Source organism: Trichosurus vulpecula, chromosome 3 (genome assembly GCF_011100635.1).
Source record: "Trichosurus vulpecula isolate mTriVul1 chromosome 3, mTriVul1.pri, whole genome shotgun sequence".
Classification (NCBI taxonomy): domain Eukaryota; kingdom Metazoa; phylum Chordata; class Mammalia; order Diprotodontia; family Phalangeridae; genus Trichosurus; species Trichosurus vulpecula.
The window spans coordinates 314,523,409-314,538,424 of NC_050575.1; the positions used below are offsets into that span (position 1 = coordinate 314,523,409).

A 15,016-nucleotide genomic window follows, 5' to 3' on the forward strand; every position below is an offset into this window, starting at 1 on the left:
GTATGAAAGAAATTAGGTACATTCCAACATTTCACAGTGTACACCAAGATCAACTCCAAACGGACAGTTACTTAAGACATAAAAGGTGACATCATTAGCAAATTAGAGAAGCAAAAAAAAAAAATTACCCTTCTGATCTATGGATGAGAATACATAACCAAATAAGGGACAGAAGGATCACAGAGGATAAAATGGACAATTTTAATTTCATAGTTAGAATGTTATGCACAAATAGAATCAGTACAGTTAAAATTAAAAGGAAAACAAACAAGTAACTGGGGGGAAATCCTCACAGCAAGGTTCTCTTATAAAAGACCTCATAGCCAAGGTTTGCCTAGAACTGATTCCAATTTTAAGACTAAGAACCATTCTCCACAGATAGTCAATGGATATGAATGGTCAGTTTTCAAAGTAAGAAATCCAAGCTATTAACAATTATGTGGGGAAATGCTCCAAATCACTAATAATTAAAGAAACTGCAAACTAATGCAACTCTGGGGTGCCATCTCATACGCATCATTGATTGGCAAAGATAACAGAAGAGAAAAATGATAAATGCTGAAGAGGCTGCAAGGAAACAAGCACACTAATGTACTGTTGGTGGAGCTGTGAATTGGTATAGTCATTCTGGAAAGCAATTTGGAAATATGCCCCAAAAGTCACTCAACTGTCTTACTGCTCCACCCACTACTAGGCATAAAGCCCAAAGAAATTTTTAAAAGGAAAGAACCCAAAGAGGGAAAGGACAAAAACAGCAGCCCTTGTCATAGTAGCAAAAAACTGGAAAATAATGGGATGCCTACTGGGTAATGGCTAAACAAACTATGGTATATGAATGTAATGGAAAATTGTGACATGAAAAATGAGAATAAACAATGTCACAGGAAATTAGGAAGAACTTTCTCTACGAATTGATACTGACTGAACAGAACTAGAAGAACAATTTATGCAATGACAACATTATAAAGACAAACAACTTTCAAACATTTGAGAACTGTGATGAATGCAATGATAAAGCACAATTCCAAAGTACCAAAAGAGAAGCATACTAATCCCACCTCCTGCCAGAGAAGTGTTGAACTTAAAACGTGGAAATGAGACATCAATTTTTAGACATGGTCAATGTGGGAATTTTTGTTTTACTACATATATTTGTTATGAAGGTTTCTTTTTTTATTGTATATTTGAGAGAATAGAAAAAAGGAAATATCACTGAAATCGAAATGAAGGTAAAATCAGAAACACAATTGATCTTCAGAATTTTTAAGGACCACACAGAGAATAGAGACATTGTAGTTTTCTGCATCTTGAAAAGTCAGAGAAAATCAAAAAGAAAATTGAAGGTTCTTAGACTTTTTAAAGACTACCATGAAACATGAGAAATTCAAGTCTAAGCTGTCATCTTCTTTACCATATGAATGAGGGGTTTGTAGCTCTCTGAATATTCACATGTAGACTGTGACAAACTGGATGAAACAAATTTCAATGTAGTCTAACTGTGCTATACTCGGATAATAAGGGGCCTTGCTGCTATGTTTTTAACGCCAAATATTTCTGTTAATTTATCTTATAAAAACGGACAGGCTCACTCAGGTAATTTCACTGTTGGAAATAAAATGTCAAAAGCCACAACTGAGAGGCCTCTAGATATCAATCTACAGTATTGCTTGTGATAAAGATAAGGAAACCCTATATCTTTGAATCTTAAAGCAACTAGCTGTTCCTTAAGATTGCAAAATCTTCTTAAAACACTACCAGGTGCTATTGCTCGCTCTTTTTAAGATTCTGGCACTTATTTCACTCAACCATTCCTTCTCGTTTTAGAAATGAAAGAGTGCATGTGCCAGCCCCACCTACCATTGGAATCAAAACTGAGAAAGTCAGAGAATTCCTGAGCCAATGTCTCGTCACTGGCAAAGGCACAGATGCAAGCAAAGAAGTGAATGCATCTCTGAGCCAGCTCATCCTTGGAGGTGTTTGACTTGTTTGATTTCAGAGTCTGGCAGGAGCAGAAGAACCGGCGCTCAGTCATGCTCTTGGAACTGATTTTCTGAACAAAGGATGCATGCAAATACCCTAGGCTGTGCTTCTGGCTGGCCTTGCATTTTACCACCAAAATGTTTTTAGTAATCCTTTGTACCAGTGGGCCAGTAGGTTCTGTGGCCAATTGCCAAATGGTTTGTTTGGTTTCTGGGGAGGCCTGCATTGAGTTCAAGACTGAGCTTTTCAAGGTCAAAGGTGTAGCCTCTGCCTGGCAGTTTATGGCCAGCTTGATATGCTGACACTGATTTTCAACAACACCTTGAGTGGCTGCTTTTAAACATGAAGGGACATAACATCGTCCTGAGCTCAGCTGGCTAATGATGGTACCATCCACTGTCTGAATTGTCGTCTCTGAAACACCCAGCTCCACAAAACATCGGTAATCTGGACCTCTGTCTCTCTGCCGTACTGAGTAGATATGCAAATCAGATCCTGTGATTATTTTGACAGCTTCAATGCTGGGCTGCTTTCGTGCTCCATACCGAAAGATGGTTCCACATGTTTTGTTCTTACAACTCAGTCCTCGGGTTCCATTATATGTGCCACACCGGGGACACTTCCTGATCCCCCGCAAGGTAGCTTTTCCCAAATCAGATAAAAATGCTGGAACTTTAGTCCTCAGTGAATTTGGTTCCATTTTTCACAGGTCCTAGAAAACACATTAAGTCTATCAACAGAGATGTACAATTCATAAAAAATACTCAATTTATATGTAATATTAAAGAAAGCACTTACAAAAGTCACTCACCGCCTTCTAACTGAAATCCCAAACATAAATATCAATCTGAACCTACCAGCGAAATAAAAAGGTAAGAAAATCCTGTATTTTATGTATTCTCTATGGCACGTAACATAATGCTGGTTTTAATATTACCAAACTGTTAAAAGTTTTCTTTAGAATGAGCTTCTGCTCTATAAAAAGACAAAGATATAAAGAATATCTAACCTAATCCTTTAGCTTTAACATGCTAAACATCCTGAATAAGGAGCTAAAGCACAAGAACATTTCTTTCCCTTCCAGAGTTCCATAAAACCCCCAAATAATCTCAGGGCAGGAAAGCAGTTGTTGCACCTAGATGATGGCCAGACCTAACTGCTTTGTGGATTCACAGGGTCTAGAAGGTATTTGTCTCGTCAGCTTGTGATCATCAGAGAAGAGATGCCAAAAACAACCTGTCCGAGTCACTGGCACTAACCAAACCATAGTCTGAAGTTTTAAACTTGTGGTGTAACAATGAAGACATTCTCCTTCCTCTTTCCTGACCAGCCAATGGCAGGGCACCTGCCTGATAGTTCCAAAGATTAGGCAAGAATCTCACTACATTCCATAGTGAATTGACTTTAGCTTAAAACTAAGAAAAAAATGTCTAAGGAGGAAACAGAAAAGAAGGAATCCAAACTATTACAGACGACAGGAAGATGCTAGGTTCTGAGAAAAAGAACTGGCCAGAATGGTATTTGATTGTCAAGGTATTAAATAGTGCCAATGTCACTAGAAAAGAGGCAGCTGATACTGCTGGTTATTAGTTAGATTTTCATCCTTGCTAATAAAAATAATGATTATAATAATAATAATAAGTGGAGTGCTTTATACCATTCAAAGAAATTATATGTACATTATCTCATTTGAACATTTTAATGCTGTGAGAGGTAGGAAAGTTTACAACAGCGAAACAGAGACAAAAAAGAGTTTAGTGACTTGCCAAGATAACATAAGTCATGAACAAAGTTAGGACTGGATGTAAGTCCCCCTGATTTCTAATTCTGTATTATTTCATATCCTATAGCTTCTCATAAGACCAAATAGAGTAAATCTTTGTTTCTGAATGCTGACATTTTAGCATTGCTCCCAAGATGGCTTGGTTAATTTGATTATTTCCTTTTTGATCTTATGTGATAGTACTCAATCTGAAATATTTATCTGAAGATCAACAGATATACTACTAGAGGAAATGAACCACATTTATAGTGATATCATTGTTATGACTCAAAGTAAAGGCATAAAAGCTATGATACTAAATAGAAGTCTAAGTCACAGATTCTCTTCAGAGAAATGAATAAAGGAATTAAGAGCTGGTTTCATGCTTTCTTATAAGACAAGAAACCATTTTGGGAGAAACTCAATTCTTTTGCCTTAAAGTATTCACAAGCATAAGCAAACATACCACTATAAAAATGACTGTAGCTTGACAACATCTGTTCCAGAGAAAGAAGAAGTCCTAGAGGAATTATACAAAGAACACAATGTCCTCTAAACTAAGTGAACATTTACTTTGACACTGACAACCTAAAAAGTAAAGGTGGGCATGGTGTAGGATAAATGATCATGATGAAAAATAGGGTTTGTCAAGAAATGAAAGAAGCTGAAGGTTTGTAAACTACTCCAAAGCCTTATGCCTATATATCATACAATATATCAACCTGTCAGGGAGGATCCACTCAGTTCAGCTCCCATAGAAAGAACTTTCTCCAAAAGTCAAATTTTCATACAACTAATTAATAAATTGGTAACATATGCTGGAATACAGATAAAACTACTTTGAAAGACTTAGCCTTTATTCCTATGCAATTAGAAGTCACCACCATCATGGAATTTGTAAAAGGTGGGCTGGTCATATGGCATGATAAGATAACAGCCTAGTGCTGCAATGATACCCACAAACTATGAAAAGGACTGGAGAAAAGCCCCAAGTGGCATTTGAGGTAGCTCCTCCATGGATGATTTATAGAAAAACATGGATGAGAATGGCAGTCAGTCCACAAAAGCATTTGTAAGAAAGAGTGAATAGGTTGTAATATGTATGAGTAAAGGGAAAATTAATATAGACAGAAGGCAGATTCACTAAAATAATAGATTTCCTAGTGGGCACACTGCACTCTATCTAATAATCATGTTGATTGTGTAGAATTTTCAAACTTGATATATTTTTGTACCTGTATCTCATCATCTTCACTTAGCAGAAAAGAATGCTCTATGAGGAGTCAGAAGATCTAGATTCTGATCCCCTCTCCTACTAACTAGTATGTGATCTTAGGCAAGTCACTTTAATGATCTGAGCTTCAACTTTCTTATCTGTTTAAAGAGGTTATTATCTACTCTATCTATCCCAAAGGAACCTGAGGACTGAGGAATTTAATAATGGCCCAAGTTTACAAAGCACATTTCTCACAGCAACCCTGTAAGATAAGTAGCACAAGTATTCTTATAATCCCCATTTTACGAAGGAAAAGGAAAGGAGGAAAAGAGAAAACAAAGTCAGAGAACTTAAGTGATTTGCCACAGAGCTGGTACTGGTAAGAGCTAGAACTCAAACATAGGTCTTTTAGTACTACTGAAATAAAGCACTATCACTATTTAGCACAGAAGATGCAAGAGCTCAGTTTTCATAGACCTTTGTGATTTACAAAGCACTTTGCACAGCCCGTCTTATTTGATCCTCTCAGCTCAAGTATTAGCTTCAATGTACAAATGAGGAAAGATAGTTTCAGAGAGGTTCTGATTTGCCTAAATCATAGAAACACTAAAACATCCAGGTCAAAAATTCAGCTCCTATATGTATGTATGTATGTGTATATGTATTGTGTATAAAAAGCTAATGGTTTCTTCTCAGTTTTCATTCTTCTTGACTTCTCTAAAATATTTTACACAGCTGACTGCCCCTATTCCTCTTAGCCATTCTCTAATACAGTGGAAAGTACATGGGATTTGGAGTCAAAAGGTTTGCAAAGTCTTGAGTCCTGCTGCTTAGTAGCGGCATAACCTTAGGCAAGTCACTGCCTCTCTAGGCCCAAGTTTTCTCCACAAATAAAATGAAAGGGTTAGAGTAGGTGACTGTAGAGATGCCTTCCAGCTCTGAGTCTAAGATCTTTTCCTCCTCCATGTTTTAGTAACACTGTTCTCTCTTAGTTCTCCTCCTATCTGTCTGGCCTTCACAACCTCTTTTGCTGGATTATAATCCATGTCCTGCTCCCGGAATGCATCCCAGGGTTTTATACTGAGCCCTCTTCTCCTATCTCTCTCTATACTCTTTTTCTTAGTCATCTCTACATCTCCCATAAGTTCAAATATCTATGCAGATAATTCCCAGATCCATAAATCTAGAGTCTCATTCCTGAGCTCCAGATCCACATCACCAGGCATTTCAAACTCAATATGCCCAAAACAGAATTATCTTTCCTCCAAAAACCTTCCTTCTTCCTAACTTCTCTATTTCTTCTGAGACCTCTATCATATTTAATCCAGGTAAATTAACTTGGGATCATCTTTACTCTCCCCTCATGTTCCCACCTATTGCTGAGTATTGTTGATTCCACCTCCAAATTTCTCATAACCACCATTCCTTTTTATTCATGTAGTTCAGACCCTCACAACCTTTTGCCTGGACTACTGTTTGTCTCCTGTTGTTCTTACCCTCTTCCAATCTATCACTCACATGGCTGCCAAATTGATATTCCTCAAGCATAAGTCTGGCTATCTCCCTTTGATGTTCAAAGTAGCATCTGTGGCTACCTCGTGTCTCTAAAATAAAATGAAAACTCCTCCATTTGGCATTTAAAACCCTCATGCAAAAATGAAAGATATCGATAAAAACCTATTTTTAAAAAAATATATGAAAAATAATTTTCCAAAAAATTTTTGGAAACCACAGGATTCTAGGGATGAAGGTTCCCCATAAACAAAAGAAAAATCAGTGAACTGAGCCACCAAGTGTTGTTTATTAATCTACTTAGTGGTTTTCAGAATTACTCTTATTTTCAAATAAGCTTTAAAGATAAAACTCATCATTAAAAATATTCCATATTATGATATCAATATTTTTAGCCACAGTGGGTAGGTTTGCATTCCAAAGAGTCAATGAACTTTTTGAACAGTTTTCCTAATTCTTATTACATGTTTACCTGCATTTATTTTAAAATATCAGAACCACATGTCAGGCATAACAAAGTGCTCACTTTGTAGAAGTTTGTACTTCTAAAAGATACAGGCTGTTCTTGCACATTCTTCCAGGCATGAAGGATAAACAGTATCTCAGTATAGCAAATCATCAAGTGGTCATGATTGCCGCAACAGTAACTTCGAAAACTGTAATAAAAATGGAAATGACAATACTTGTTTCATCTATCTGAAATGCTAAGAAACCTTTTCCTAAAATGTGTACCAGCATGTGAGTTCTAAGTTTTGTATGGATAACACTCAATTACAGCGTCTAGAATATAGGAAGCACTTAATAAATGTTTATTGTCTGACCAAAATAATAATAAATTGTTATATAGTATCATATTCTTCTAAAAGACCTTTGCACACAGTAGGCACTTAATGTTTGAAATGAATTTAGGTACAGTGCCTAGCACACAAAAAGCACATAATAAATGCTTGCTGACTGACTGAATTCTACTCTTCAGGTTATTTGTGTTTGCATATAAATACCAACAAATAATTGTGATGGGAAATGGGAAGGAGTGAAGGTAGATTTTTGCCAATTAAAAAAAAAATAAAATTTAATTAAAAAAAAATAGGAAGCTTGCCACTTCAGATGCACAGGGAAGCCTAATAAAAATGATACTTACATTTGTTCTTCAAAGTCTTCCTCTAATGCCTAATTGTGGCATGGATGGGATTCTGGTTTCTTAAAGAAATGCCAAGCTTTAACAGGCCCAACCAAGCTAGAAAAGATTTAAGTATAGAATGTGATCTAAGCATGTGATTTAAGTATAGAATGTGGTCTAAGAACCAGCGAGCTAAATTTTCAAGGAGATTCATTTCCAAAAATTTGGTGGTATTTTTTTTAGATACAGGAACTTATAAAACTGTTTACTAAGGGCAACTAATAAGTAAATTGCACCCTACTGCCTTACAAATAATGTATAAACTCCTAATCCTGACATTTAAAGCCAGATACAATTTATTTCCAAACTACCTTTCAAGCTTTTTCTCATACTATTTCTCTTACTTTGTTCTACATTTCCAATTAAGCTGAATTATTCTCTACTCCCTACCGTCCTGTTCTTTCCTCTGTACCTTCACTCACATCATCTCCTTTACCTGAAACTGACACCTATTTTTTGACACCTCATATCTCTGCCTGCCCTCTTTTCCCTACTCAAATGCCCCCTCCCTCTATGAAGCATCTCTTCACACACAAACACCCCAAAATGCAAAATTTTTCCCTCTTCAGATTTCTCATACTACTTTTCCTTTTCCCATACCACTTCACCTTTTTACACATCTTACTCTACTTTGGAACAAAGGTATTGACATGCATCCTGTCACTGAATATTTGAAAGTACTGAAATTCCATATACTTGTAAAATACTCCAAAGCTTAAAAAAATACTTTCACATTATTTCACCACTAGAATAATTTTGGGAGGCAGGCAGAGAAAACACTGTCATTCCATCTTAGCAATAATACCATCTTAAAAGTGTAAAATGTTTTAATGATCTCTTCCTCAGGGACCTGTGATTTCCTCCATGTGTATATTCCCAGAGATTTCACAACAGCACTATAATTTAGTAGTCAGTCCTTGAGAGTTGCTGTGGCCAAATCACTTTGCCCCCAACCTCACAATAACCCTAACCAAATTTAGCTAGGATGTTCCTTGAATGACAGACACAATCCCTCACTGGGCCTTACTACTCAAAGCCCCTTTTATCTTAGTAGGAGCTGCTAGAGTCTCTGCTCCATTAGCATAGTCCAAAAGAACCTAGCATCACCTGTAAACCATGATCAAACACTGGAGGAATTTGGTTGGAGAACGGTTCTCATTTCACTATTTATCCTCTTTCTTCCATCTCAAAATAACACAAATGATGTTCTATGGGGGGGGGGGGGGAGGGAAGGAATACTCAACTATTACAGTACTGATTTGGAAACATAAGGCATAAATAGCAAGAAGGAAGTTTTCTTTCACAAAATACTATTACTCACAGTCCTCAGCTATGAGACATTTACCCTTTAGCTATCAGTTTTGTAGACATCTATTTCTCTGTAAAGATCATAGACTGAAATGAAGCTTTCTCGAAATCAGTTTAGGATGCTCTTTCGAAATGAATATTGAAACCTAGGACCTGGTTTCACATTCCAGCTCAGCTAACTACCACCGTGACCCTGTGTATGTCACTAATCTTCTCTGGCGCTCGGTTTTCTCAAATGCAAAACGAGAAGTTGGATTTGGTGACTTCGTTCCAGCTCTAAATATACGATTCTACCCGATAACCGGGTAGTCGTGATTGAGGCTCAAACGGCATAACTTGCAAATCTTGAAAGAGTCATAGAAAAGTCAGGTATCATAATCATCTTTAGGATTCAAAAATCACATTCCTCACAACGAAGCTTTAGAGGAGCTAGCCAGCACAGGAATGATCTATCAACCCTTTCCACAGGGACAGCAACTGAGCCCTTGTCCGGGATCGCACAGGTGGGTAACAGGGGAGCCCCGGGCATGCAAAGCCCTGCTCACTGAAGCCCCCAGCCCCGGGCTCGGAGGCAGCACCTCCGCCTCCCCCTTGCCCCGCCGAAACCAAGTCAAAATGCGAGGAGTGGAAAAGAGCCCTGGATCTGGAATCGAAGAACCGTAATTCTAACCTTGCTTATGCCACCAACCAACTGTGCAACCCCGGGGAAGTCCCCCTCCTCTCACTCGCCACGAACACCCCAAGCCCCCGCTCCCCCAGCCTCAGTTTCCTCCGCCGTACGATGAAGGAGTTGTACTGGATCACATCTAAGGCGCCTCCAGCTCCCACAGTCCCCGATCCTGGTGCTGCAGCTCAGGTGGACATGGGCGCCCATCAGCCTCCGCCCCGGGAAGGGCGCCCACCTCACGGCCTCCTCCGGCTCCGAACCCACCTTTCCTCCAGCCCTGACCGCCTCTTCTCCATCCCGTCTGGGCGTGACGGCGACTAGCAGTTCCTCGTAGCCCCGCCACCCCCAGCAGAGGGCAGTCTCCCGGCATCCTCCGCGCCCTCGCACGTCACTTCCGCTCGCTGTCCGGCGGAACGAAGCGGAGGCACCGGCCTCTCTCAGCACCTTCTGTCCCGACCCCGACGCCTTTGCCTCGGTTTCATAGTATGGCAATTTTCTGCCCCCCTGACAAACCGTCCCCTCCTGGCGCGCCACATCGCTCATATATACCTGTGTTGGCAAGCCTCGGCCCGCAGCGTCTCTCTAGAGCCCAAGCTGGTAGCCGCCACTGCCAACCCTCAGCTCAGACCCTCCGCCATGGATTCTTACAAGTAGCGGCCAACCGACAGCTGTAACGGAAGCTACGATTGGTCGAGAAGCTCCCACGTGGCGGATGATGCGCATCCCACTCGTTCTCTTGCCCCAAAGGCCAGCTGGGAATAGTAGTTTTGTATCTCCGGATTCAATTCAATTCCATAACGATTTTAGAAGTGCTCTGCCTTGAGCAAGGGGAAGCGCGCTAGGCGTTTTAAGGGATACCAAGACAAAAAGGTCGTCGTCTTAAATACTGAAAGTGAGAACGAGATCGAGGAAGCGGAGCTCGCTTCGCCGCCTCGCACAGAAATGAACCCGAACTTGGAGGAAAACTGTTAACAGACTCAGAGTGGTCTGAGCATTACTGACACAAACATTAATTCTGTAGCAGGCGTGCCCAATTTTGTCTTTAGCCAACAACATAACTTCCTACATACTAGGTATAAAATTTCTTTCCCTTAAAGTGTCTCTAATAATATGCAAACTCCTTGCTTTGTGCAAGAATGGTTCACTTGACCTTTAAAAGTAAAAGCCGGGAAGCCCCAGAGAAACTGGTTCGGCACACACGGACCTCGTTCTCCAAAAGCGTGTACAGCCACACAGCCCCTCCATGGAAGCCTGTGCCCAATGGAAAAAAGCGGCAGGAAAGGCAGTAGGTGCCTGGACCGAGCTTGCAGCCTTCAGGAATGGCAGGAGCAAAGCTGAGTGCTACTGGAATTGAGGAGTAGCTGAGGGCGATAGATCCATTACGTGAAATAATACACCGGGCTTTTGGCCATGTAACGTGTAGGTGCAGGGGAGGAAGGTGGACTACATATATTATCAAGTACTTTTCCTTTTAAGAACAATGACATCACAAGGTGTTTGGATTTAAGTGAGGCAGGGTTGCAGTTTAAGCCTCACTCTCATCCAGTCATGGAAGTACAGCAGCAATAGAAGTCAGGAATGGCGGAGGCCCAGAATGCAGTGGATGAGGTTGGAGGGTGATGTCTGTCTGACCAAGCTGTAAGTACTCCGCAGTGCTTCAGCCCACCTTCACGGCCCTAGAACAAATTGTTTTCATCCACCCATTGGCTGAGGCAGTATGTCCTTCACATACTTTGGATAGACACCCAGGCCCGACTCACTGGGTTTAAGGCCGGTCGATTACCCTCAACCTGGGTTTTGTCCATCTGCCCTGTTTTACTTGGCTGTAGCTGCTGTGAATGCTACAGCTTCTTGAAGCCACAGGTAAGATTCGGTTAACAGGTGAAAACCTAAAGTGGATGAATAGCCCTGAAAAGGACTCAAAACAGAGGTGAACACCTGAACCCCCCAGTATACCACACACAATACAGTATTAAATAGTCTTAAAGACCTTGAAAGGGTGACTCTAGGACACAAACCAAATGCTTTCCCTTTGCTGGGAGAGGATGGTACTTGGGTCCGTGGGAAATAGGATTCACCAGAGCAGTTTAATCGATCATTTAGGAGTTCTGGTTCTAAATAAATGTATCCTATATTGTTATTAGCTTGAGTATTTTGCATGAGGTCTAGGTCATTACCTATCTTTTCTTGACATGAACCAAATTCTGGGTTCAACAAGCAGCAAAAAAGAGATAGTGAGATTACCCAAAGGCTGAACCCAATCCAAACAATCCTTTTAAACCCAGCAAGAGGCTAATATGCTTCTGGGCCAGACACTACAATTAATTCCACTTTCGCCAGACCCTGGAGAAAATTGGACATTTGGGTAAGAGATGGCCCAGCCCCCTGCCTTCATCTGAGTCAATATTTATCCCAGGATATGAGTTTTATCTCAATTTAGCACAAGTGTCTTGCATACAGTAAAGATTTAATGTTTCATGTATTGTTACACTATATTTCAGTCTAAGGGGCTGAAACAAAAGCATAGATGACTGCAGTGCATAGTTTTACATAACTATATTAAATGCCAGTCATGCAAATAAAAAAGCCAACTCTACTTCTCCTGACCACTAAAGGTTTGTGTGTGGCAGGTTACTTTTTCCACTACATTGACTGACCTTCCACTGAAAAGAAACAGACCTTCCAAGGAGAAAGATCCAAGTACATCCAAAATGTCACAAAATATTTGAGCTGGAAAAGAACCTACAGATAATCTAGTGAGTCTATAAGGTTCCCAAAGTGGGCAATACTGGCTCCTGGTGGGTGGTGGAACGATCTAGAGGGGAAAGGGGGCAGTAGTAGCCTGAGGTGCAACTGGGGAGCATTGAGTAAAAATAAGGGGAGCAGGGTATGGAAGCATAAGAGCAAATTTTGAAAAACCATTTGTACATGTTTCATCTGTTGTGTAACAGCAGGCCAACAAAACCTGCAGCCTGCCCACAAGCATCCTAAAGCATACCAAAGGATTTTGGGCAGCCCATGAAAAACGTAGAGGAGAACATCCTTTGTATGTAGAAGAAATCATTGGCAGGCTGCAGGTTGTGGAGGCTGTATAACAATTAAAGTCGTAGGGATTACATTATTTTCCAAATAAATACACAAAAATACAAGTTATTACCTGATCAGTGGTCAAGCCCACCCATAGGTCTTAATAAGCAAGTATTGGCAGGTGAGCCTGTCACACATTGTTGCTAAGTCCAGCATGCATTGGCAGGAATATGTGCTTGTAATGACTTGCTTACAATACAATACCATACAATTACATTACACAATATTGTGTCACCAAAATTTCAATACAGGAAAAACTCCACATATTTACAAAAAAAAATGTCTTTTTTTTTTAAATGATGCAAATTTTTTAAAAAGTTAAAGGGTTGAAGAAATAGATTTCTAAGGGGGTGGGGTGGGGGTGATTATTTGGCGGTAGGCCAAATAAGTTTGCAAACCTCGGATCTAGTCCAACCCCTTAATTTTACATATAAGAAAACAAGATGAAAGAGAAAATTGTAGTGGGTTACAGAAACCTGTTCCTATATATTATAACCCTTTGAGATTGAACTTCACCCACACATAGCTGCAAAAATATTGTATTTGGAGCCTGAAGACCTAAGTCTGAATCCTGATTTTAGTACCTATTGTTGAGTCTCTGAATCCATTTTCACATTACATAAAATGAGAGAGTTGGTCTAGAATGATGTAAGCTTCTTTCCATTCCTAAGAGTCTATGTCACTGGATTGGAAGGAGGGAGTAGTAGTCCACTCCCTGCTGTACCATTAATTTGGTGTGCCCTTTTGGCATTTAACTTTCGTGTGCTACATAAGGGTACCCTGCCTACCTTAGAAGCTTGAGGAAATAATTGTTTGCACTCACGAGACTCACTGTGTGAGAGTAGACTTCAGTTCTGCATCTATTTTCCTCAATTATAAAATGGGGAGATTAATGCTTACACTATATACCTCAGAGTTACAAGGCACATACAAAAATGAGTCATTATGTCGTAACAATAGTCATGCCGTTAACTTTAATCACTACTGAAGCATTTTTAGTATAAGAGCAATTTCAAGATGGAAAATTTACATAGACAACAGCCACAAATTGTGCTTGACTATCATGATTATTTGGAACAAAGAAACAAGAACTGCATGCAGTGTGAAGTTCAGTAAGGTGACCTCTTAAAGCAACAGTATGAAAATGACTTCTGTGAGAGTTGCAATCTGTCAATAGAGGGAAGAACCACATGCCAGAATCACAGATCCTAAAAGCATTGAATTATCTAAGGATAAAGCAACTGCACATTTAAAAAAAACTTTAGCAGCTTTGTTTGCAATAGAACGAAGCTGAAAAGGTGGAAAAGATACCTTTTAAGTTTCCTAGTCCAACCTTGCAACCTCTAAAGGGATTTCTACCACATACCTGATAAGCAGTTATCCTACCCAGCTTCTTGAATTATCTTGCCTGTCCTTTTCCATGTGTCACATTCCTACCCATCCCTCACAGCCCAATTCAAATGCCACTTCATCTATGAAACCTTCTAGAGTTTGTCAATCAATAATGACCTTTGGATCTTAGATTTGGAATTGCATTGATTCTTGTCATACATTATTTTGTGTTGCCTGAATTGCACTTGGAAAAATATGCACTGCTTCCAAGTCTCAAACTGCTCCTTTATGCCAACTCCCATGGACACATTCCCCCACTGGTGCTATTTGGAAAACAGACCCACAATTTCTAGAGAAACACTGATGAAGTGTGCACCATATAGAAACAGGCTGTACTTCCATCGACTTGTTCAAGAATAACTTATGATGGCCAAGAAACAGATGCCTGAAAAAAAAAGAGGTGGGCCATTAATGTAGCAAGCATATGGACATAAGCCCAAATACCACTGTTGCTCAATTAATATAAAAAGGCCTCCCATGTGTTGGGTAGATCCTCTGTGAAGGATCTGTGGGAGGGTATGAACAAGAATCACACACAGTGAATTGGGGGTAGATGAACTGTGATCTGTACTAGCAGAGAGAATTAATTTAATCCAATTAGTTTCAATTCATTTCTTTTTAAGTTTAGTTAATGAAATATTTTCCAATGATAGAAAATTCACTATCTCATAGTGCAGCACACTCCATTATTGGACAGCTCTAATTGTTAGTTTTTAAAATGAATCAAAATTTGCCTGCCTAAAATAGTTAACTTGTACCTAATTTTACCTGCAGGAACAACACAGAATTTCATCTACGTGGTATCTTTCAAATACCTTTAGATAGTTATCATTACCTCTCTACCCATCTTTTCTCTAAGTTGTACATACTCAGTTGCTTCAATTAATTGTATATTTCATTCAATTCCCACCA

General features: G+C 39.6%; 1 protein-coding gene across 4 annotated transcripts in view; it reads right to left on the bottom strand.

Moving 5' to 3' along the window:
- C3H2orf42 (chromosome 3 C2orf42 homolog) overlaps positions 1-10,258 on the bottom strand; it is a 45,746-nt gene extending 35,488 nt beyond the window's left edge. Inside the window, exons 1-2 of one of the 4 annotated variants that reach the window (XM_036753030.1) lie at positions 10,175-10,258; positions 1,858-2,692 (exon numbers count right to left, since the gene is read on the bottom strand). In XM_036753030.1, the coding sequence (XP_036608925.1) occupies positions 1,858-2,680 (823 nt within the window). In that variant the 5' untranslated portion in view covers positions 2,681-2,692; positions 10,175-10,258. Of the gene's footprint in view, positions 1-1,857; positions 2,693-6,996; positions 7,127-9,889; positions 9,994-10,174 lie in introns of those variants that run through there. The other 3 variants (XM_036753028.1, XM_036753031.1, XM_036753029.1) reach the window with 3 other exon arrangements.
- Positions 10,259-15,016: the final 4,758 nt, after the last annotated feature.